This window comes from Rhinolophus sinicus, linkage group LG03 (genome assembly GCF_036562045.2).
Source record: "Rhinolophus sinicus isolate RSC01 linkage group LG03, ASM3656204v1, whole genome shotgun sequence".
Taxonomy (NCBI): domain Eukaryota; kingdom Metazoa; phylum Chordata; class Mammalia; order Chiroptera; family Rhinolophidae; genus Rhinolophus; species Rhinolophus sinicus.
In genome coordinates, this window is record NC_133753.1 from 13,686,236 (window position 1) to 13,711,356 (window position 25,121).

The 25,121-nt window shown below is 36.4% G+C and overlaps 1 protein-coding gene across 2 annotated transcripts in view; it reads left to right on the plus strand.

Moving 5' to 3' along the window:
• GALC (galactosylceramidase) overlaps positions 1–25,121 on the plus strand; it is a 49,506-nt gene that overhangs the window by 14,559 nt on the left and 9,826 nt on the right. For both annotated transcript variants that reach the window (XM_019744385.2, XM_074327084.1), the window contains 11 exons: positions 48–161; positions 2,069–2,208; positions 4,085–4,123; positions 8,133–8,263; positions 10,126–10,281; positions 13,199–13,323; positions 14,369–14,496; positions 18,175–18,264; positions 19,024–19,110; positions 21,204–21,354; positions 23,773–23,953. In XM_019744385.2, the coding sequence (XP_019599944.2) occupies positions 48–161; positions 2,069–2,208; positions 4,085–4,123; positions 8,133–8,263; positions 10,126–10,281; positions 13,199–13,323; positions 14,369–14,496; positions 18,175–18,264; positions 19,024–19,110; positions 21,204–21,354; positions 23,773–23,953 (1,342 nt within the window). The remainder of the gene's footprint in view (positions 1–47; positions 162–2,068; positions 2,209–4,084; positions 4,124–8,132; positions 8,264–10,125; positions 10,282–13,198; positions 13,324–14,368; positions 14,497–18,174; positions 18,265–19,023; positions 19,111–21,203; positions 21,355–23,772; positions 23,954–25,121) is intronic.

Consider the following 25,121-nt stretch of genomic DNA (forward strand, 5'->3'; position numbering starts at 1 on the left):
AGCACCATTAATGGGTAGTTTCCTGTCTTCTGCTCTCTCACATTCAGATGGCACTGAGCCGTCCCACATGCACTACGCGTTAGATGAGAATTATTTCCGAGGATATGAGTGGTGGTTGATGAAAGAAGCTAAGAAGCGGAACCCTAATATTACACTCATGGGTAAGATGTGAAGTCTGTCATGCTTTGCAGTCTGTTTTGCTTTAACTTTTTAAATTCTCAATCATGTGTGTGGAGTCTCTATTAATACTGAAGTACTAATAATGTTGTTACTATTACTAGTATGCAACTAGCAGCAAGACACATGCCAGGCATGGTCCTCTCTGCCCTTATATAGTACGTCTGATCTTTATTACACTTCCCATTTTACAGAAGAAGCAGTAGAGGCTCAGAGAGGTTATGCCACTGACTGAAGGTCAGATAATTAGTGAATGGCAAAATCAGACTATTCCATTCTGGTGGGTTTTTTTATTTTTCCTTTTTTTTTTGATGCTAAACTGCTTTGCTCAACATTTCCCATCAAAATCTGTCAAAGGGCAATGCTATTTATAAAATGGTATATTGCATGCAATAGTATATTCCAGCTATTTGCAAAGTTGTATATTACATGTAGCAGCAGACTCCATTTCTAGACACGGTACATACAAAGGTTCTTTGTTTTGAAACCCACCCCTGTGATGGTCATTGTTCCAGGCACTGGAGATACTGACCAATCCAACCCTCAATAACTGCCCTTGGGCAGCTTAGATGCTAGTGGCAGGATCATTGGATGATTTGTCAGATGGGACTGTATTCATTTCAGTTCTTCTGTAACAAAGTACAGACTTGTAAAGTATTTCAAACATACACAGTGGTGGCCTATTTCATAATTTGAAATGAATTTGATTTTTTGAAACAGTCTTGCACATTCAGACTAATTTCAGTGAGATTAATGAGATCTATTTTATAGGCTTGATTTAAAAAATCATTTTCTACCGTCGAATTAGAGGACAAGCATGTTTTTCTAAATTAAAACAAAAATGAGGAATGTCCTTTGTAAATGGACTTTCGTAAGAGATTCCAGAAATGTTTTGAGCAGTGAAAAGCATCATTGACTTCAGTGTGTACTTGCCTATTGGGTGGCTTTCCAGGTCAGTTCTCATTTAAATGTAGAAAATCTGGCATGCTGAACCATGTCCTAACAAAGACTCACACATGGTGGGCCTTCAGAATGTATTTGGCATTTCATTGTTTTAAAATGCTCCATTATTTCAATGTCACATTTCTTGTGTAGTTACACTTAGTCTTTCTTCTTGATTTTAGAAAAGTAAGCATGTTGTCATTTTGATTTTGCTATTTTCAGTGGTGAACTAGACTGATAGTATATAAACAGTTAAGGAACTTAACTGTTGAGCTTACTTTAATGCATTAATAACAGAATTAGGATTTATAATTGTAATTAGTGCTTCTCTGCTCATTTTCTTTTACTTAAAAATAATAATTAGGGTATTGGAAGAATGTGGATTATTTAATCTATATCATTTAGCAAATGTATCTTTCCCTATTGAGTCATTGGCATTTACGTTGCTGTAAGGACAAACTAGGTTTGCTAAATTTGATTACCTAATTTATATTTTAAGTGGCCTTAGTAGTGAATGAGGAGTTTGTTTTATGCTTACCTCATAGAAGTAATTAAGCATAAGCTTTCAGAACTTTCTGATTTGACCTCAGAAAACAGAAATTGGATATTGAACATTCTATAGCAGGTGATGGGATGTTAAGTTAAATTGTATGTTATTTCTTTCTATTGGTAAGTAAGTATCTTTGAGAGAGATGTTTGTTTTTATTTCTTTTTCTTGAGAGAGTGTTTGGAATTATTGACTCTAACTCTAGGAGTCAATAAGAAATTCTAACATCTGTAACTGGAAGGCGTTTTGAGAATTTGTGCATGGTATGTCCTCTTTCCTTTAGTCAGATCCGTATTGGCTTTTTGTTGTGCCTGTGTTCATTTTGGTGTCTTTTGCTTTGTTTCTAATAGTGTCCGCACTATTATACCCACTGTACCTTTGTGTCCTCCTTTCTCTCCGCAGGGTTGCCATGGTCATTCCCTGGATGGCTGGGACACGGTTTCAACTGGCCTTATGAAAACCTTCAGCTGACTGCCTACTACGTCATAACCTGGATTGTGGGTGCCAAGCGTTATCATGATTTGGACATTGATTATATTGGGGTTAGTAATGGAATTAAAACATGCTTCACTTTTGAGAAGTTTATTTGTACTTCTTAAAAGTAATTTGTTGCTGTAGCACTTGGTTGACTAACCATTTTGTGTCATGATACTAATTTGTTCTATTGGTGTCTGATAATAACATTAACTGTAATACATGTGACCTGTATTCCTCCTCTTTGCCCATTCACATCCTTCCCACTGTTGAAAAACTGTGTTGTGTTACCCTTTGAACTATTTTTTTTTAAAATGTTTGTTTCTGGTACCACCCCAGCTCAAATCCTCCTTCTTCAAAGCTTTTCCTAGTTTTTCCAGTTCTTACAATTCTATGTTTATTGGACAGTTTAATGATTAATCCTATTTTGCTGTCTGAGTCTTCTATTCTAAACTAGGGTGGCAGACTTTTCCTTAAAGGATCAGAGAGTAAATGTTTTAGGTTTTGTGGGTGAAAAGGTGTTATTAAGGATATTATGGAGAAACTTATATCACCATTTAAATTGTAACCTTTTAAAACTGTAAAAACCATTTTTAGCTCTCAGGCTATAAACGTACAAGTGATGTGCCAGATTTGGCAGGCTGGCTGAAATCTGCGTACCCTTGTCCTAAAATGTTCTTTAATGATTTAAAAAATGTAAATTATGATATTTTTGTCCTTCTAGCAGGTAACTGGTCTGTTGGCAGGTGGGGGCATGCCTCAGATTGCACTGTACCCTCAGAGCCTCACACACACATATAATGGGTCTCCACGTACTTTTGTTTATTAACTATGCCATCTGTCAAAACTGATCTAAAAAGTTCTCATGCAATCAGCAAGGCAATTGCTGAGCTCCTACTGTGTTGCAGGTACTGTAACTATTATGTTCTAGGGATACGAGGATGAGGAAGCTCTTGAGGAGTTCAGTGAGAGAAGTAGACCGGGAACAGATAACCGGCAGTGTCATGGGATGACATAGGACATCAGGATGAGCCAAGGGCTGGAAGCCAGAAGGAAGAGCACCCTTGTTCTTACTATCTTTCTCTCTAAATTATGACTGAAAATGTTTGTATTTGAGAAATTTCTTACATGTTAAGGTGTTTTTAACCCACAGTGAGAGTCACTGTAGGTGTGGGTCGAATAGCATCCTATTATGGTAAAGTCACACTTAGAAGCTGTTTCTGGTCAATAATGGCCGATTCACATCTTGTTTAGACTTGATAATCCCACGCTAAGGTGAGGAGCTTCTTGAATAAGAATTCTTCCCTGTATTGCTGAAGTAAAAAGAGCTTCAGGGCCTGGACTCCAGGCCCTTCTCTGTCATTCTCGGTTTTCTCAGCAGCAAAATGAAAATCATGCACATTCCTTTTCAACTCTAAATCCCCATGCTCCATGTTTCGAAACCTAAGAGATTTCTGTATGTTCCTTTTATCCTCACTAAGGTTTTGCTTTTGCGCTGTAGCCCATCTTTGTGGTTCTCTGTGTGTGTTAAAAATGTCACTTCCGTACGGTGTACACATGAACACCTGGTTTCAGGGGTGTCTGAATTATTACCGCGACCCCCGTCTGTCGGGTCTCCAGCGCCTCCTGTAGTTCCCGGCACACATTGCATTGTCAGTATTTGTTGACTGAATGAATATTCGATTTTTAGAAATCTCTGCACTAAATGATTCTTTGAAAACACCCACCCAATATTTTAATACTTTTAAAAATAGTATTTTAATTTAAAAAGTTATGTTGTCTTACAAATATCTTTAAATTCTATAACCAGGATCCATAAAGTAAGAAAAAATGGCTTTCCAGGTGATAGGAAAGACGATGAGAAAAGTGGTGTCTTCACGATGATGTCTACTTTCTGACTCTTAAAAACTTTGAATTCAGACTTTTTGACTTTTTGTTTTGTAGATTTGGAATGAGAGGTCATTTAACATCAATTATATCAAGGTATGTACAACTTTAAAATCTCTTTAAGTTACTGGTGAATAATTCCTTTATGGTTCCATGGAAATTAGTAGTAGGGACCGTATTTTTTTTTATTTTTACAGCAGTTATTTGTTTTGCTAGTTGTGACATAAAATTCAAGCAAAATCTTAATATTTATATATTCCCCATTAAAGCATATGTAATTTGCTGTAAGCCCCAAATTGCCTCTGTCTGAAGAGTTGTGTTGAATTTTCCTATTTTAAAATTAATTATTTGTGGAATTACAATAATCATTATAAAAACAGTTGTATCATTTTAGACTTTTAGGCCCTAAAGAAATATAGTTTTCTTCTTTCATCAAAATTTCTAGTACATTGACTCATTCTTATTTTCTTTGGAATGCCTATTATATTGGAATATTACATTTTTCTGTTTGTGATTAGCAAATAGGTAGCAACTAACGTTTGCAAAGCATATGACTTTGAGCCATTTTCCTAAACATTTATCTCCATTTCACTCTTCCTACCTCCCTTATGAGGTAACTACTATTATTGCTATTTTTCAGGAAAGGGAAAACTGAGAATGATAACCCCTTCTGTCATTTGAAAACAAGGGCATTTTAACTTTCTGGTGGAGATATTCTCTAGTTTACTTTTCAGTTCCGTTTGTCTTGTTTTGTGTGTCTTTTGTCTAAGGAATACAATTTTGTGGTTTTATTTTGTTTCAGTTGTTAAAACATTTTCTTTAAATCGAATGTCTTCTGTTTTAAGCACTACATTTCTTTTGTTTTCTCATTTAGTTGATCAGCAAGTACTAACTCAACACCTAATTTGTCAGGCATTGTGCACATACTTGGAATACAAGGATACAAAATACTGTTTCTGCCCAAAAGGAGTTCACATTTGGGTGCTACAGAGTCCCATACAGCCAGCTAAAAGATCAGGCATAATTCCTCTAGCAGAGTGATGCACGTAAAGGGTTGTCAGGAGGTAACAGAGAGGAGGTGAGATTTCTGCTCGGGTGGACTAGGGAAGTCTATTGGAGCGGGTGACATGTACTTGGAATCTTCAAGGTAGGAAGAATCAGAGCTCCCCAAGTTGCTCAGGCAGGAGCATGACACTGCAAGTAAGTGAAGACTGAGAGGTGAAGGGAGTTTGGGGAAGGGCAAATGGTGAAGGATGGATTAGAGAAGGGGGGCACTGTGGGGGCACTGAGCCATTAGTAGGCCACCATGTTCACTAGAGTAATGGCACATTTGAACTAATCCTTGGTTGTGGGATTTGATAGGATTGAAGCCAGAGCCAGGTAACTCAAGGTCACCTTCAGGCTGCAGGTACTGTAGTGGTGTGGGGGTGGGGTAGTTGTGAGAGGTGGGGAGGTGGAGCTAGTGTAAGACAGAAGCACAAGGTTGTTGGTGGGATGTCGTGTCTGCTGTGAGCACAGGTCTGATGAGAGCAGCAAGAGCACAGAGCAGAAGCCAACCTGTGCATACGACTGTATAACCCGATAGCCAGGTACGATGCCACGCAGGGGCATACTAGTGGAAAGTGATGAACTTTTTATTTACCCAAATTTGCCATTTCATAGCCAGCTTTTTTCTTCTTCTTGTGTCGCTCTAGTTGTGTTCATTTCATTTGAAGGTAGCATTAAAAGCATTAGAATCTGCTTTCCTTTTTTTTTTTTTTTAAACTAATGATCTGCAACTAAGGAGGTTTTATTTTTTTAAACTCTTAAGAGTCTTTTCTGATTCCATTGTGTTCTAATTCACCTTACCTGGTTTGAAAGGCTAATTGCCATTTTAAACAGTTCAGATTTCATTTTCTTTTCTTTCAAACTTTAGTTTACTTGCAGTAAAATATCTCAGGACATAAAATCTTTTTGTTTGTAACTGCTATTTTGTAGCAAGATTTTATTGGACTCTGTGTCCTGTGTGTTAACATGTCTATTGAAAGAGTTCAATAATGGCAGTTGAATGTAGGTATTTAGGTTCGATAAGCTTAATGAATGTATATTCCATATAGTGTAGTAAGATGGCCCCTAGAAATAATAAGGATTTGTTTTTAAGAGTAGAAATAAATATAATACAACAAGCAATTTATATAAAGAAGGCAGGGCTATTGTTTCTTTTATTTTTTGTTATTTACATTGTATTTATGATTTATTCTGGTTTTCAGTGATGTGTTTTTTAAATTGTGTCTGGAAAATCCCATATGTAGGATCTGAGGGTGGTAGATAGAACTGGGTATGTGAGTCTCTTGGACCCTCACTGGGTTCAAGCCGAACAGCTTCCGTTTCCTTTATCTTATAAATAGATACATTTTGTTTTTAGGGGGAAAGGGTGGGTTCTACAATGAAAACAACATTGGAAATGTATTAGGTAAAATTTTGCTTAAAAAAATTCTTCTATTCATGCTGACTTTGGGATGAAAACTTATTTAAAAATACAACTTATAGACTTGTATATTTTGGAGTGTTATTTGTATATACTGTGTACAAATGTGAGCAATTTTAGAGGTGATGGTCTAGGAATAGCACTAGAGAAACTAGATATATCCATAATGATAAATGCAAACTTGACTAAGTTGCTCTCCCTCTTCTCTGTAAGAATAAGAAAGAACTTCAGGGTGATGAAGCTCAAGGTTGGTCTTGTAATAGAGGGATAGGGATTCTCAATCCTACTGAATCTTGAGTGTTGCTCTCTATTTACTATAAGGACCTGTTCAGACTGCTTTCAGGGTACCCTAGGAAACTTGTTTGAAAGATGAACTTGGATTGCTACTCTAATTCTCACCTTGTTTTTTTTTGTTTTTTGTTTTTTTTAAACACTATAGTTCATCAGTTCTAAGAAATCATCCATTTAAAGTACAATATAGAATTGACTCGAGCTTTCATTATTTGCTTCCTAAAAGAGCACATTAATTGATTGGAAAATTCCCTAGTTCAGAAAAATTAGAATGTGAAACGAGAGGTTGTGAAGTTCTTTGTTGTTTTCTGATCTTAATTAACCCAACTGGTATTTATTGAGCACCTGCTACCTACTATGAGCAGGACTGTTCCAAGTGGCACAGTAGTGGGGTTTATTCGTACCCATTCATCAAGAACTACTTCTGTTTTGCAATCTGGTCCTTCTGCTCCCTGGTTAAATGAGGTCTCTCTTCTCTGCTCTTGTTTTACATATGGGCAATCTATACATTTTGTCGTGTACTTATTTTCTGGTACACCTTGTTAGTTTTTGTGTCTTGGTGAGTGTGTTTATTGCCTAAGAATGAGGACCCCATCTTGTGTTTCTTTTAGGGACTTCTGGTGCCCAAGTATGTACTGAATGCCAGTGTTGATTTATTTTCTGTCAGAATTTAGCTTGTTGCTTTTCATTTTCCTGGGTAGATAGTCCTACAGGTAGGTTTTATTTCCTGTCCTGTTTATACCTGTGAAAGACTTGAGGGTAACGATGGGATATTTCATATTTCTATTTCTAGTATGATACAAAATATTAAGAACTACGATAGTTTCAGTAATGGCAGAATATTTGAAGACATTGTAAAATAATCAAAATAAAATTATAGATTAGCGTTTTACCAAATGATGTTTAGTATGGTCCCGATTTTATTATTGTGTCTACATAAGAAAATTCCTGAAAGAATGCATACCAAAATAATAGTGGTCATTTCTGTGTAGTACTATTATGATTTTTTTTTTTTTTTTTTTTTTTTTTTTTTTACTTTGTACCCTCTCACCCTGATTTTCTCTGGTTAAACATTTCGAGGTCAGAGCGAAAATCCCTCTAAAACGTTTTTAGCTCTTGAGTTTATTTTATTTTTACATTCCCACAAAGTAAGTTATCTTAATGATAATACTTTTGTTTTACTATTAATCTTTTACGTACACAGGAGGCACATTTCTCCTGGGAAATAATATTGACTCCATCCTCCAGGGTGCTGGTTTTTGAAGATGCTTTGGCTCTCTTGGTTGTAATTCAACAGGTGAAAACTCATTGGTAACCTTTCCTGTGTTCTGTTTATCTCTCTGAAAGGTTTTAAGACAAATGCTGAACTATCAAGGTCTCCAACATGTGAAAATCATAGCGAGTGATAATCTCTGGGAACCCATTTCTGCTTCTATGCTGCTTGATTCCGAGCTCTTGAAGGCGATCGACGTTATCGGGTAAGGAGCATTTTCCTGGGAGAACGAAGTTTCTGGCTGCTTGGGCTGGATACTGACAGTGCCTCTGTTTCTTCTCATTTAATTAAATTTTCGGAAAGTAACTGTCCTGTATTTACTTAACTGAAGCCTGTGCTTCTGATTATTTCATTCCATTTTCTTGGAAATGTGTGTGACCATGAAATGTATTGGTAACTTTTAAAAAATTGCATTAATGTTTGCAGTAATACAACATGGCTTGGTAAGATGAAAGGGCAGGGTAGTATTTCAGTTTTAGAAATTACAAAAAGCACTGTTGTGAAATGAATTCCTAACTCTCAGACTTCCTGTGGTTGGGCGTTCTCTCATGAACACTTATGTACCTGGTGTGGTGTACCGATTATGGCTTTTGTCATGTCTCCTTAGCAGTGTGGCTTTGACCCTGCTCCTTAGTCCAATTCTGCCTTTCAGCCCTTTGCACCTCGGCCTCACTGGGTTCCAGCAAAATATATATAGTATTTACTCGTGTGTGTGTGTGTGTGTGTGTGTATAAATATATATGTATGTTTCTGAGAGATTTTTTAATTACAATTTTTATTTTCAGATAATTGTAAATTTGTGTGTAGTTGTAAAAAATAATACAGAAATATCTCTTGTGCCCCTTCCCCAGTAGGATGGTTCATTTTATGTGTCAATTTGACTGGGGTAAGGGATAATAACTTGAAGTTTTCCAAAGGTAGTTAACTCTTTTTAGTCAAGAAAAACTGCGTAGGTTTTTATTTATTTTATTTTTTGTTTTTGTCTGGGAGTAAATGCCTATCTACTAGGGGTGGAATAAGGGAGGAGGTACTGTTTTATGTAACATGAGGCCTGACAATTAAGTTCACGAACTTGTTACAACGGGTTGTTCACCTTTTTTGATATCAAATGGATGATTCATTATGAATTTGTACCAACCAGACAAACAGTTAACCAAGTTTACTATTTGGAAGTGCTGAAAAGGCTGCATGGAAAAGTTAGATGACTTGAACTTTTCACCAACAATTCATGGCTCTTGCATCACGACAATGCACCAGTTCACACGGCTTGTCTGTGAGGGAGTTTTTAGCCAGTAAACAAATAACTGCATTGGAACACCCTCCCTACTCACCTGATCTGGCCCCCAATGACTTTTTTCTTTACCTGAAGATAAAGGAAATATTGAAAGGAAGTTATTTTGATGACATTCAGGACAACAAGTGTAATATGATGACAGCTCTGATGGCCATTCCAGAAAAAGAGTTCCAAAATTGCTTTGAAGGGTGGACTAGGTGCTGGCATCGGTGCATAGCTTCCCAAGGGGAGCACTTCGAAGGTGACCATAGTGACATTCAACAATGAGGTATGTAGCATGTTTTCTAGGATGAGTTCGTGAACTTAATTGTCCGACCTCAGAGACTCATTAGTCTTGTTTTTTACTGCCTTCTTACTCTTTCCTTCCTAGTGTCCCAAGCTCTGTACTTCCTTTGGGAAGTCTGAATCCTGGCCCCACTTTATTCATCTCTTGGAGTGTTCTAGACTGTGGCCTTCTCTGTTACCTCCATCTATTAATATCAACATGCTTCCATTCATATTATGGTTTCCAGAAACAGATAGAAATTTCTCATCCATCAGTGATCTTCCTTCCCATTTTGTATATTATTATAGGTTTATCTCATTTTAAGGGCATCCTGAGACACAACGGTGGGAAGGAGATGCTTACAATCAGTTTGACATCTACCTGGAAGCTGTCCATTGTTCTACAACAGAAAACGTTGGAGAAGACATGTATTTTTAGTCACTCAACAAAGACATGTAAGCGCCACATTTTGACCTTTTCCCGTTTTCTCCCACCTGTTCTTTTCTAGAGCTCATTATCCTGGGACCTATACAGTAAAGGATGCGAAGTTGACTAAGAAGAAGCTTTGGTCTTCTGAAGATTTTAGCACTTTCAATAATGATGTGGGTGCAGGCTGCTGGGGTCGCGTATTGAATCAGAATTATGTCAATGGCAATATGACTTCGTAAGTTATTAAAAACCTTTGAAAGATTTTTATTTTGAAAAATTTCAGAAGCAGAATAAGTAGAAAAAAGTACAATGGACTTTCATATTCTCACAACCTAGATTCAATGATTGTAAACATTTTACCTTATTTGTTTCATCTATACTTATATTTATACCTAAGCTACATATCTATTTTTCATTATTTGAATACAGTCTGTGTTGAATAAAGTAACTTATATATATATAAATGAACAATTATAAAGTAAATTACAGATGTCATGACATTTTACCCCTAAATATTTTAGCATATGGCTCCAAAATTAAGACTATTCTCCTACATGATCACAATATCACTTTGATACATAAAAGCACAAGAGCATTTTTAAAAGTATTTCTAACATCCAGTCTATATTCAAATTTAATTGTCCTTGAAAATGTCATTTATAGCTTTTTTTTAAAGCTAAGAGCCAGTCAAGCATCATGCATTGCGTTTAGATGTGATACTCCTAAAAATCTTTTAATCTAAAATAGTTTCCTTCTTTCCCCATTTTTTATGATAGAGACCTTTTGAAAAAAAAAACACAGGCACCTTGTCTCGTGAATTATCCACTTCCCAATCTGCCTGATTGATGCCTCATAATATCACATAATTTGTGTAACTTTTTCCAAAGCAGGTTCTAAAAAGAGAACACAATTTTTAAAAAAATTTCTCAGGTAAGTATTTCTTAAATGCTTTGAGGAGCTTTAATTGTAATTTATAGAGTCAAATTAGCTTTCTAAAACAATGCTAAATATAACAAAAGCAAGCTAATACATTCTTTTGTGATGTTAACGTGGGCTGATATATTATTCTGACAGCCGTTGTTCCTTTTCTTTTTTTGAAAGAAAAGATGCCTATCATGAAAAGTTTGGTTCTGATAAGTTAATTAATTTCGTATTAAGAGTATTATGTACTCATGGCAGCGAATTTAGCAACTGCATATAAGTACAAAGAAGGAAACAAATCCCCCATATTTTTGCCATCCAGAAGTAACTGTTCTTAAAAATTTTTGTGCACATCCACCCATTTATGTGATACACACACCAGGGTACCAAAAAAAATGTAATTTTAAAATGTGTAATTTTAAGAGATGTGAACATTTTGGTCAACGTTGCTCAAGCAGTAGTTTGCCATAATCAGAAGTGTGTGGACGCTGATGGTAACCACTTTGAGCACCTCTTGTAATTGCAAAAGTCAAAAGTGACTTGTACTCACCTTTTGTTATCAGTATATATTAATACAGTTTTTTCCTTTTTAAAATGTGTACTCATTTTTTTGGCACCCTCTGTATATATATAATTTTAATGCAAAATTGAAACCATACTATATAATGTTTAGTAAATAAGCTGCTTTTCACTTAATAAGGAGGCATTATGAACTTTTCCTCATATTTAAGTGTACTTACACTTCTTCATGTTTAATGTTTATATATGTTCTGCTACACACAGTAGAATTTCCCAGACTTGCCTTGTCTCAAGTGGCAACTGAGTTACTTGTTTATACTGAATCCTTGGTAGCGGCCCAGACCTGCTACCAAGGAAGCCTCCTGGGACTCTGTTGGTCTAGTCAGTGCCCCAGGTGATTCTGATGCCACGCAAGTTTGGAAAACACTGATGCAGAAAATGTATTATACCTCATTGATTATTCTCCCCTTCTTAGCAGTGGAAGTTTTTTCTATTTTAGTTAACAGCTTTGTATGTACTGAAGTGATCAATTGTATACAGATATCTTTATAGACATCTATGATTATTTCCTGAGGGTGTATTCTTAGAAATGGAATCGATGTCTGGGTCAGAGGCATATAGAGTTTTCAAAGCTTTTGTATAAATTACAAAGTGCTCTCCAGATAGTTTGTTTTGATTTATATTTCTAGCATTAGCCAGAGCAGATACCATGATCATGGGTAAAATCATGAATGCTCTTAAAATTTTCACTGGTAGTAAGGATTTTTGAAAATTGGAAATTGTTTCTACTTTGTTTTGACAGAATTAGAAGGCTTTGATTTTGGAAGAATGTCAGTTTGTCATTTTATTATGGGTGAGGACTTGAAAAGAAAAATTAAATTCTGTAAGCTCTATTTTTTTTTTTGTGAGAAACCCAGCAGTATCAGGCAAAACCTTCTGTTTTGCCCATGGATTTTCCTGAGAACCAGAGTCATAGTCATAGGATTTAATACCAGCTGTGGACATCTGAAAGAATGAAGCAAAATACAGACCAGCAAGCTGACCCAATTAGTATGTTTCGATGAAGCAGAATCATAGTGGTGCTACAGCCCAGACCTTTTTCTATACTCTTCATATGTGTTAGGATATTCAATCCTCACAACAGTCCCATGAGCTAGGTACAATTATTATCCTCATTTTACAGATGAGGAAACTGAGGTCCAGAGAGGGTAAGTGGTGGAACCATGATTTGAACCCAGGCAGTCAGACTCTCAGAGTTCTCATTTGTAAAACTTTGCAACAGCTCCGAGTCAAACTCATAAAACTATGTCATGAAACTGGGGCATTAAGAAGGCTGACTGTCAGTAGGAAAGCAGGTATGGATGAAAGCCTTTATATTTGACTCAGATTTATGACATGTCTGGTACTGGTAGGGCATGATCCATCTTCTGGTTACACCATTGTTCGGTAAAAATTGCATACCTCATATATCTATATTGTTTTATTATGCGATTCACCATTAAAATATTTAGATGCATCCAGCACTGGATTTTTCAAAACATGAGTGAATGTAGGCAGCTTATATTTTCTTTCTTTGGGTGGTCATTTTTTGGTTATTTGCATATATTTATATAAACTATGTTAAGGTCTTTTTACTATATAGGCTTCTAGACATTTACATTTTGATCACAAGCTGTTTTGTCGTTTCTCTTTTTATCAAACAAATCTTTTAGAACAATCGCTTGGAATTTGGTGGCTAGTTACTACGAACAGTTGCCATATGGGCGCTGTGGACTGATGACTGCTCAGGAGCCATGGAGTGGGCATTACGTGGTAGAGTCTCCTATCTGGGTATCAGGTGTGGTTCTGACGCCATCTCTCACTCCTTAAATTCCTTTCTAACAGATAAAGCAGAAAACACTGAGAGGGGATTGTCAGGGAGGGGGAACATTTTTCCCTAACCCTCTTGGTTCTTTTGGCTGTCTAATAATTAAATAGATACAAGACAGATTAATAGCAGGGAAAAAAACAACAAATTTAATTTTGTACATAGGGAAGTTTCACAAACATGGGACCTAAGAAGTGACTAAAGCAAGCTGTTGATACACATTTTAGACAAAGAAACAAAGAATCTGTGAAGATTCACAAGGCAACAAAATAAGCCTGCAGTAGTTAGTGAGGAAACTAAGCGGTTCCCTTACACAGCTTTCTGGGCTCTGAGTTTCCTGTCTCAGGCAATAAGGACGTCTCTGCCTTTCATAGGGGAGATTTATTTCCTGCTTTCAGGGGACAGAGAGGAGGGTCAGAATGTCCTCGCATTGGCTGTTGCTCAAGTAACTTTAATTAAAAATAATCAATATGTTACTTTGGCGTATATCTTGGTTAAATCCTTAAATGCTGAAATTGATTTTTTGGGGGGTGGGGTTGGGACATGGAATATTGCTCAGCACATTTTCAGGGCCAGCTTTGGAGGTGCCTAATAACTATATGTTGTAGAAATAAGCTCATTTGAAACCATAAAGCTTAGTTTTTGAAATGCATTATTAACTGTTTAAACTTCATTTTTTTGTAGTTATATTAGGATTGGTGAAATAGAGGTGAAGAAAGGTTGGGAGGGGATAACTTTATTTTACTCTTGGAAAAAAAGGCCATCAATATTCTTGAACTGATAGAGTATGGTTCATTTATTTTTGCCAGTCATTCTAAGAATCTTCCCACAATTGTACCATTTAACTAGACTAATTAGTCCAAAGCTGGAACACGGGGTTGGCAAGTATTTTTTCCAGAGTAAATAGCTTTTAGACTTAATCGGACTCAAATCAGTAGACAATGTTTTTGTTTAAAAGAAACCCTGTTATCACCATTTTTAAATCTTATTTGAGTCTTTCTTTGCTTTTCTGTAGCTCATACCACTCAGTTTACTCAACCAGGTTGGTATTACCTGAAGACAGTTGGCCATTTAGAGAAAGGAGGAAGCTACGTAGCTCTGACTGATGGCTTAGGTAACCTTACCATCATCATTGAAACTATGGTAATTCTTTGTTTTTGTTTTTGGATTAACTCGCTTTGTTAGTGTTTCAAAAACAGTATAAAACACATTGAACACCTTTTTTTTTTAAACAAATTTTTAAAGTATAATTGACATATAATAAACAGTATAGGGGATGAGGAAACTTTATCCTATACCCTTTCAGGTTCGGTAGCTGGGACCCCCCAAAAATTAAACTGATAAAAGAGTAAAAGGAGCAAACAAAACAATTTATTTGTGCATGCATAGACATGTGGGAGAAACACAGTGATGAGTAACTCATAGGGGTGATTAGAATTTCGGTTTGTAGACCTAGTTTAGTAGATAATGGGGACAGGTAGAAGGGGCACTTATGGAAAATAAATGACTTTGGAAAGAAAAATGGGTTTTCAGGAGAACAAAGGATAAAAAAATCCGTGATAGTGTTTGCGTGTACTGGGATGAGTGGTCGTTTCCTCTCCTTCAGGGCCATAAAACTGGAGACTTGCTGTAGGTTTTATTCTTATTCCTCGTTTCTGGGGGTAGATCCAGCCTGAAGAGGAATTTATGGCAGTCTTATTTCCTACAGGTTGCTGCTTTTAGTCAGGAAAAGGAAGCTCATAGAAGACTTTTTTGTGCATCTGTTCAGTCTGTATATATAATAATTCCTAGAAAACAGGTATCATTAACCCTCTCTGTTCTTTTTCCAAGTTGTTTTGGCAATTCTAGGCTATTTGCATTGCGATGTGCATTTTAGAATCAGCTTGTCAATTTCTACAAAAAAGAAAAAAAACAGCCTGCTCGGATTTTGATTGGGATTGCCTTGAATCTCTAGCCCAATTTGGGGACAATTGATATCTGAAGAACATCAAGACTTTCAACCCTTTAACTAGGCATATCCTCAGACTTATTTAAGTTTTCTTTAATTTCTCAATAGCATTTTGTAGTTTTCAGCATACAGCTCTTTCAACATCTTTTGTCAAAATTTTAGCTAGTTCACATTTTCCATTCTATTGTAAATAATATTTTTAAAAATTTTAATTTTATTAGTGGCTAATGTATAGTAATACATGTTTTTGTATAATGATCTTGTTTTCTGCCAACTTGCTAAGCTCATGTATAATTCTAGTAGCTTTTTTGGTAAATTCCATGGGATTTTCTTCATAGATGATCTGCAAATAAAAATAATTTTACACCTTCCTTTCCAATATGAATATATTTTATTTCTTTTTCTTGCTTGATTGGACTGGCTAGAATCTCCAATACAATGTTGAATGGCAGCAGTGGGAGCAGATATCCCTATCTTATCTGCTCTTAGGAGAAAAGCATTGAGTCTTTTACCATTAAGTATGATGTTTTCCATACACATCCTTTATCAGGATGAAGTTCTACTCTATTCCTATCTTTTTGTTTTTTAATCATGAATGGATGTTGGATTTTGTCACGTTTTTCTGTATTTATTGGAAGCATCATATGGATTTTTGTTTGTTTGCTAAATTAATGAATTATATTAATTAAATTTTAAGTTGAACTTTAGTACACATACTATGAAAGTCACCCTTTGAAGTGTCCAGTTCAGTGGTTTTTAGTATATTCACAGAGTTGTGCAACTATGCAATTCCAGAACACTTTCATCACCCCAAAAGGTAACCCCATACTCATTAGCAATCACTTCCCATTCCATCATCCCCTGGCAACCACTAGTCTACATTTTATTTTTATTTTTATTGGGGAACAGTGTGTTTCTCCAGGGCCCATCAGCTCCAAGTCATTTTCCTTCAATCTAGTTGTGGAGGGCGCAGCTCAGCTCAATGTCCAATTGCTGTTTTCAACCTTAGTTGCAGGGGTCACAGCCCACAATCCCATGTGGGAACTGTACCGGCAACCTTCTTGTTAAGAGCTCGTGCTATAACCAGCTGAGCTATCTGGCCGCCCCTCTGGAAGCTCAGGGGTAGCTCGTTGTCTTCAGTCTAGTTGTGGAGGGTGCAGCTCACTGGCCCATGTGGGAATTGAACTGGCAACTCTGTTGGTCAGAGCTCGCGCTCTAACCAACTGAGCCATCTGGCCGCCCCACTACTAGTCTACTTTTTATCTCTGTGGATTTGACATTTCATATAAATTGAATTGTACATCTGTGGCTTTTTGTGTCTGGCTTCCTTCACTTAATGTTTTCATAGTTCTATATCCGTATTTCATTATTTTTATGCCTGTACATTTCATTGTATGGATATATGACATTTTGTTTATGCATTTATAAGTTGATGTATGCTTGGATTGTTTTCAATTTGTGGGTATTCTGAATAATGCTGAGATTAACATTTGTGTATAAGTTTTTCTGTGGACATGTGCTCTCATTTCTCTTGAGTAAATAAATATTGAGGAGTGGATTTACTGGGTCAGTTGGTAACTCTATATTTAACATTTTGAAGTTTATCTATTTTATTGATTTTCTCAAAGGATCAGCTTTTGATTTCTTGATTATTCTTTCTTGTTTTTCTGGGTTTTGTTTAATTGGTTTGTCCTTTGATTTTTATTATTTTCTTTCTTCTGATTACTTTGGTTTTAATTTGTTTCTCTTTGCATAGTACCTTAAGGTGGAAGCTGAAGTCTCAAATCCCTTCTTCTTTTCTAATCTAGGTGTTTAGTGCTATAAATTTTCTCCTAAGTTCTGCTTTAGTGGCATCCCACAAATGTTGATACATTATTTTTATTTTCATATAGCTCAAAATTCTTTCTAATTTCCCTTTTCATTTTTTCTTTGAGCCATGGATTATTTAGTAATTTATTAATTTTAAAACATTTTGGAGTTTTTTCACAGGTTTTTCTGTTACTCGTTTGTGATTTAATTCTATTATGGTTAGAGAACATACTTTGTGTGACTTGAATCTTTCTGAATTTACTGAGACTTCTTTTATGGGTAAGAATATGGTATATCTTCGTAAATGTTCTTTGTGCACTTGAAAGGAATATACATTTTGTTGTTGCTGGATGACATGATCTATAGATATCCATCCAGGTAGACATCTAAGTTACTTGCTTGGTAGGGTTGTGCAAATCGCCTATATTCTTGCTGATTTTCCATCTGGCTGTATATCAAATGCTGAGGATAGGGTATTAACATCTCTAATAATAATTGTAATTTTTAAATTTTCTATGAAGCCTGGCCCAGAACCTTATACTTCTAGTGCTCTGTGATTGTTGAGTCTCTTCGAGTAGGGATTATGGAGCATACTTCTTTTGATTCAAGCCCATAGTAGTGACTATTTAGTAAAAAATTATGTTGGAAATGTGAGAACTACTGTTATATCTATTTAGCTGAACTTAGTTGTGTACTTGAAGGTTGTACTTAGATGAGATGCCTTTTCAGTAAAAGCATCCCAAGCATTTGCTTTTTAGTGGATGTATTTTACTTGGAAAATAGTTATAACATAAAAATTAATCTGTGTGAGCTGTGAAATGACAGGTATTTAGCTTTGAATTAAAAGTTTGACTCAGTCAAATGCCAATAAGCTTGACTTTGACTAGGCATACACAATAGACATTGAATAAAGGTTATGTTAAAAAATGTCTTTAAAAATTAGTAATAAACTTATTTGTGTGCCATTTCTGTTAATCTTGGTGCACTACATGTTTAATTTTTTCCCCATAAGATGCTTTGTATATCATTTGGATAACTTGGTGATTTTTTTTTTCTCTCCTCAGAGCCATACACATTCTAAGTGCATACGGCCTCTTCTTCCTTATTTCAATGTGTCTCACCAATTTGCTACCTTTGTTCTTAAGGGTTCTTTTGTAAGTAAATATGTGGGGCATTATTTTCTTTTGAGAATTTATATATTTTATCACAGGCTAGCAGTTCTTAAGTGAAGTCTCATGTTATGGTTATTAAGAGTTTGCATATGAATGGATAAATGCCTGGTGTCTTCTATCTGCTGATTGGTTTTAGTCAAACACTACAGAAGCCACTAGGAGGTAAGACTCCATGGCTTTGAAGAACACTTAACCAAAGTCACTTGTAAGAAAGTCATTCTTATTGGTCAAAGCATCAATTATGTTATCTAAGGAACTTTCAAATATTTATCTTTACAGTACTCTGTACAAAACACACACACACACACACACACACACACACACACACACACTAAACCAGAAACCAGATTCTAGCTATTTCTACCTACTGTTAGATTTAAATACAGAAAATACAGTACACTTCCGGACTACTAATTGCCTGAGAATTGTTTTTTAATACCAGGACATTCTTAAAGAGCTTTTAACACAGGCACAATAATGAGTAGCTTTGAAGCAAAGACACTAAAATCTTTTTAAACATTTGCCAAAAGTCTGTAGATTTACAGAAAATAAAATGTTTGCTTGAATAATACCTTCCTCCTTTCAAAATGTTACTATTTAAAATTCGAGGTGGGTCTTTTGGTAAATAGAAATAGAGTGCATATTCTCATTAGTTTATTCTTGCTGGTACTGATTTTGGAAATTCTCAAAGAGGGTGTGATAAACCACTTAACTCTGTCTTTTTGTGTGTTTTCTCCTCAGAGTAAAATACCAGAGCTACAGGTGTGGTATACCAAGCTTGGAAAATCATCTGAGAGATTTCTTTTTAAACAACTGGATTCTCTATGGGTAGCTTTAAAATAAATTTCTATATTTTGAACAGTAAAAGGGAAAATAAATTTTGATTAACAATTAAGAATTTTTAAGTTTATAATTGATTTTATGGCTGAAGCATAATAGAGATAAAATTGTCCCCAGCAGTTTTGATTTTTTGCTTTTTAAAATAGAAACCTTCTTCATGGCAATATAGAAGATTGTGTTTTATAGGTGTATTTGTTTTTTCAGGTATTTAGTTTGTCTTGGTGAATGGCACCACTATCGTTTGACTACCCAACTCAGAAATTTGAGTGTCATTTGAAACTTTGTCTTTCCCACTCACCCTTTATATGCTACCACTAATCAAGTGTAGTCGATTCTATATCATCCACATTTCTCTTACCCGTTCCTTATTCTCCGTTCCCACTGCTTGCTTCAGTTCCTCATTATCTCTTTCCTGGATTTTGGAAACAACCTCCTGTTTATCCAATCTGACTCTCTCTGGGCCATCCATGCATCACACTGCCACCGAAGTGATGTGTTTAAGCGGCAGATCTGATTTTTATCAATCTCTTGCTCAAAGGGCCTCAGTGATTTTTCCTCTAAGTTCACACCCCTTAGTGTAGCCCGTGACCCTTGTGATCTTCTCAGGAGGTAAAACACTGCTTTCCTTTCTAGACGCATGTCCTACTAACCTGGCCTCACAGACTAAACTTCTTGCATGTTTCAGAGCATGGCATGCCAATTCAATTACTTCTGTGACTGTGCACATGCTTTTTCTTCCTCTTAGGATGCCTTCTCCACATGTCTTTGACATTCTTCTTCAGGACTCAGCTCAGGTGTCACTTTGGGGCGTTACCACCAGTCTTAGCTCACAGTCACGTAGGAATATGTGCTTATCTAAACACTTTCCCATGACACCGGTCCCCTTGAGGACTGAAGCCCGGCCTTATTTAGCTTTTTACCTCAGGTGCCTACTCTAGTGCTTAGTATGTGATGGTTTCTCAGGAAATGTTTCAAAGAGTGAATTGGCCTAGTCAAGTGCATTACTTCATCTAGTGACACAGATCTGCTACTTTTCCTGGTAATCATTAATATTCTGTGAATCCACCAGTCACTGTCAATGATTAAACACCCATTATATATTACATTAAAAAAAAAAAAAGAGAATGGTCTACTTTTTATGCAACCAATTGTTAGAAATAACATAGTAAAATTGATTCTCCTGATGGGAAAAATAATATAATTTGGGGTTATTTCAGAGCAAGAATATGGTATTAGATATTTCATAGATCTGACCAGTAATTTATCATTAAAGCAAAGATATGGTATAAACTCCTTTAGTTCAAAGTAGAAAAACAAAGCTTCTCAAATTTCATAAAATGGTCATTCATCTAATGCAAATTCCAGTGTCTTAAGAGGTCTACATTTAGCCTAGAGCAGGTATGATAGAGGGCGTGTTTCTTGTAGGTCACACACTGAGCTAAGAGCATTTTATTATATACATTATCTCATTTAATCCTCACTACAGCCCAATGAAGTATGTACTTGCCCCCTCTTTTTGTAGATGAGGAAATTGTGCCTCAAAGAGATTGAGTTGCTAAGATCACAAATGTGATATAAACCTAACTTGCTAATGGAAATACATATTGAACATACAATAAGTTGGACTTTAATAGTAAAAGGTTTTCTGTGAGTAATACCTGGGTCAACAGTGAGATTTTTATGGATTTTTGTACCTTAGTAAAAAAATTAGTAAAGTCCTAAAAAATAAGCAGTTTTCTTAGTTATGTGTGTTGAATATATATAAGCTTTAAGGAGCTTACAGTCTAATGGAAAAGAACAGGCCAATAGAAATAGATTTGGGGTTCATCCAGACTGCCTTCTCTCCATGTAGTGAAACACTTTTAAAATACTTTCCATAAAGTATAATTTTATAAAGTCTTCAAAATAACTTTAAAAATATTCTAAGGGTCTTGATATTGGGTGTGCCCTTTACAAATGGTTAGGATATGTAAACAAAAATGAGTTTGGCTTATCTTTAAGCTTAGTTTTTTAAAAAGCTGTTTTGCCCAAATGAGATGAGCCAAAGCACCTGTCTTTGAACCCGACGTTTTCTCTTTCAGCTCCTGGACAGCAATGGCAGTTTCACCCTTGAACTGCAAGAGGACGAGCTATTCACACTCACGACGCTCACCAGTGGTAGCAAAGGCAGCTATCCCCTGCCTCCCAAGTCCCAGCCCTTCCCACGTATCTATAAGGACGATTTCAATGTCGGTAAGGTTTTTTTTCCCCCCACTAAAACTTAACTTGGTTTTCATTTTTAGCAGTAGTGGGAAGATTTCTACCTGACAAGCCAGTGCATGACAGAGTGGCTGTGAAAAGTACCTTCATTTAGCTCTAAATCTGTGTGCGGTAAACGAGACTTAACTTTTGTGTTATTTCACGGTGAATCTCAACTTGAGGACCCTGTATTTTTCAGTGCCAGAAAAAACATAGAGGACACTGTAAGAATGAAAGCTATCATTTTAACTTGTTTTGGGGTGAAACTTACGGCTCATGACACACTGCTGAGCCCTGTTGTCCATATCCCATGAAAGCCGTTATTGACACAGCCCTTTTGTGTGGAGGTTAAGGCACATTAATACATGTCTTCCCTCAGTGCTAGCAGACTGAGTGCTGATTGGCAGTTCTGCTATCCTTGGGTAATCCAACTCATTGTCTAGCTAGGCTTGGGAGTTTTAAATTTGCTCTCCCTGATTTTCTGGGAAGATCTGCCCTAAAGCTATTAGAAAAAGCTTTTGATTATAGGCAATTTAGGAAAACTGTTTGAAGAGTTAGAAGGCAGTGCATTGTGGTTATTTTCCTAGATCACTCAGCAAGCGACAAAACTTGGTGACTTTTAAGTGTCGTTATATAGCATTACGACCTCACAGACAGGGTCAGGTGGCTCTTTTCTCTGCTCCTAGGATCTATAGGAAAGAAGTAGGGAGGGAGATTGACATTGCTAGAGAGACTCAAACTGCCTTTTGCCTCAGGGCTGCTCGTTCCACCACTGGTGGAGACTCCTACCACCACCTCCCCGTGGTCACTGCCACAGGGTCTTAGCTCCCCTTCCCAGGAAACGAACTCCTGGTTGAGTGGAGTATAAGGCCCTTTGGACCAGAATCCTCTCAGTTCTTTGGCTAACACAGACAGCAGTGGCCCTCAGGGGAGCTTGGTGCTTTGTTTTCTTACTGCTCTCTGGAATGACTTCTTAGATGAACCCATTAATTTTGTCAACCACGAATGTCCTAGCAATAGGTTGCTCAGTTCTCTGTCAGTAAAGGTAACTCTTCTGCCTTCAGTGGATGAGGAGTCTGAGCGGGAGCCGGCCTAGTTCATGAGATTGAGGAACTTCACCCAACACCAAAACTACGTATTCTGTGACCTGAAGACTGAAGGGCATTTCTAAGCCTTCACATCTAAAATGTAATGCATTATTGGCTACATGATAAACTAAAAACTGAAAATTAAAGGCTTTGGAACTACTTTATATGGTTCTTAACATCTGAAATGATGTGATGAATGTGAAAACCCTTGGAAAATCATGAAGTGCAAAATAGCTATAAGATATTGCGAATAAAATTGCTCTTCTATATCTTTCATCATCATAAGACTCTAATTTAATAAAACTAAGAAGAGATTGATAGATAGCTTAGGCTCAAAACCGATTTTTATTCCATTTTAGAAAAAGAAGAAAATGTGTAATTTCTAAATTCTGTGTTTGGCATAGTAAGCCTTTTCTAGTGTTTTCTAGCTGTGATGACTGACCAGTGATTTAGAACCTTGCTTGACAGATATTAGAAATAACAAAACTATCTCTTATTGAGCCCTTGTTAGGTGCTTGCTTAAATACACACTTATGTACATTCATTATTTTTTTCCAGTGGTTACATGTATTTATTTTGTGAATCCTCCTGATAGCTTTTTTTTTTTTTATTAGTTTCAGGTATACAAAACAATGTAATAGACATTTATCATTTATATCCCTCACACAGTGATAACCCCCTCCCCCCATCTACTACCCCTCTGACATTGCACACAGCCATTGCATTTCCACTGTTTCTATTCCTAATGCTGTTATACCTCCACTTCTTGTAACTATATATACATATATATAAAATTGTAGTTGACATTCGTTATTGTTCAGCTTCAGCTTCAGGTGTACAGTGCAGTGATCAGGCATCTACGTCATCCCTGAGGTGGTCTCCCTATGTACATTCATTTTTTACTCTTGTCCTCTACCGCACTTAGAAATGAGGGAACTTGAGAAAAAACAGGGCTTTAAGCAACTTGCCCAAGGGGAATGACTGAGCTAGAATTTGAACCCAGATCTGCCTTACTCCAGAATTCATGGTCTTTCCTCGTAAGCAATTAAGTGCACGGATTAAATTAGTAAAGTCTGTGTGTCAAACTGATTTTTATATCATCCTTATTAAATTACCATACAGAAATGATCTGTATGGTAATTTAATAAGGATGATATAAAAATCAGTATCTCTTTATTAACCTGAACCTTAAACTTTGGTGATCAGTATCATTTACTCATTTAAAACTTTTTAAAGTGTTTCAGAATGTACCGTATAAATGTGAGCGAGGAAAGATTCTGTGGGGATTTGATATTAAACAGAGAATTTATTATGTCCCGAACAGATTACCCGTTTTTTAGCGAAGCTCCTAATTTTGCTGACCAGACTGGCGTGTTTGAATATTTTATGAACACCGAAGACCCTGGAGAGCACCGCTTCACACTCCGCCAGGTTCTCAATCAACGCCCCATTACCTGGGCTGCCGACGCGTCCAACACCATCAGTGTTATAGGAGATTACAAATGGTACGTAAAACCGGTGTTCTTAATGTAGATCTGACTGAAATAACCTTGCAATGTTGTCAGGTACATTCTGGAGCAAAGCCTGTTCCACAGCCCTCCTTGTCCAAGAACCTAGGAAGCGTGGGATAACTATTAAATATCACGGTGGCCACAAACTAGCCAATTGTTTTGCTGCTTCAGTTTCCTGTCTCAGATTTGCCCAGTTTAATAGTGATTATTGCAGGAGCAGACTGATTTTAATATAAAAACTGAGGATTTTTGGACCCAATAATAACTGAGTGTTTATTTATAAACAGACTTTGTGATTTGCGTGTCGTTTCTGTTGTTGTTTTGCTGAAATGTTTGATTTGTTGTTCTGGTGTTGCCACCTGCTGGATCCACACTGGAATTACAGTGTTTTAGCCTTTGTAGAAAATGTATTTACCAGGTGACAGTAGATGGAAAGAGGAAAAACCAATTCCGCTTTTAGTTGTCTAGTGAATTCAACTCTTTTCTGTAGGCATCTGGTAAAGAGACAAATTATATTTATTCTTCACTTAAAAATACAATAACTGAACCAAAATTTCACCTTCTCCTTTAAGTCACCTATGGAATTCCAACGTACTGGCGTATGTATTATACCTGTTTCAGTTGTTTCTTCTCTGCCTTTTCTTTTAACTAGTATAATTCCCTGTGAAACAGGAAACACAGGCATTCCAGGTTTAGTGATGTAACTATTCATGCCAAACCATCAAACAGCCATATCTGTACCTTGCAAATTGGAAAGGTAAGGGAAGATAATTTTGAAAAGAAGCTTGAACTGTTTATCTGTGGAATGCTGCAGAAAGTCTTTATCTCATCTATATTGTCTTGCTTCCTTTATAAATCCCAGTTCTAGTCCCAAGCTCTGATATAAATTTTCAGCTATCCAGAGTTTCTGGAAGCCTTACAGCACCATGGAGAGTTATAGGGGCAGAGCGGAGAACTCTTGCCTAATTTATAACTTTGGTGGCTTGTCTTTTTAAACAAGAGAAGTGCCATTTATCCCATCATCTTTTTAGAGACAAACTACCTGGATTTTCTGGTCATGTCAGTGGGGCTCGTGAGTTCCTTATTTGTTACTAACGGTCTGATTGTGAGACAAGAGGCTGGGTTGCAGTGTCTAAGCGATGGGTCCCATTATTTTGAGCAC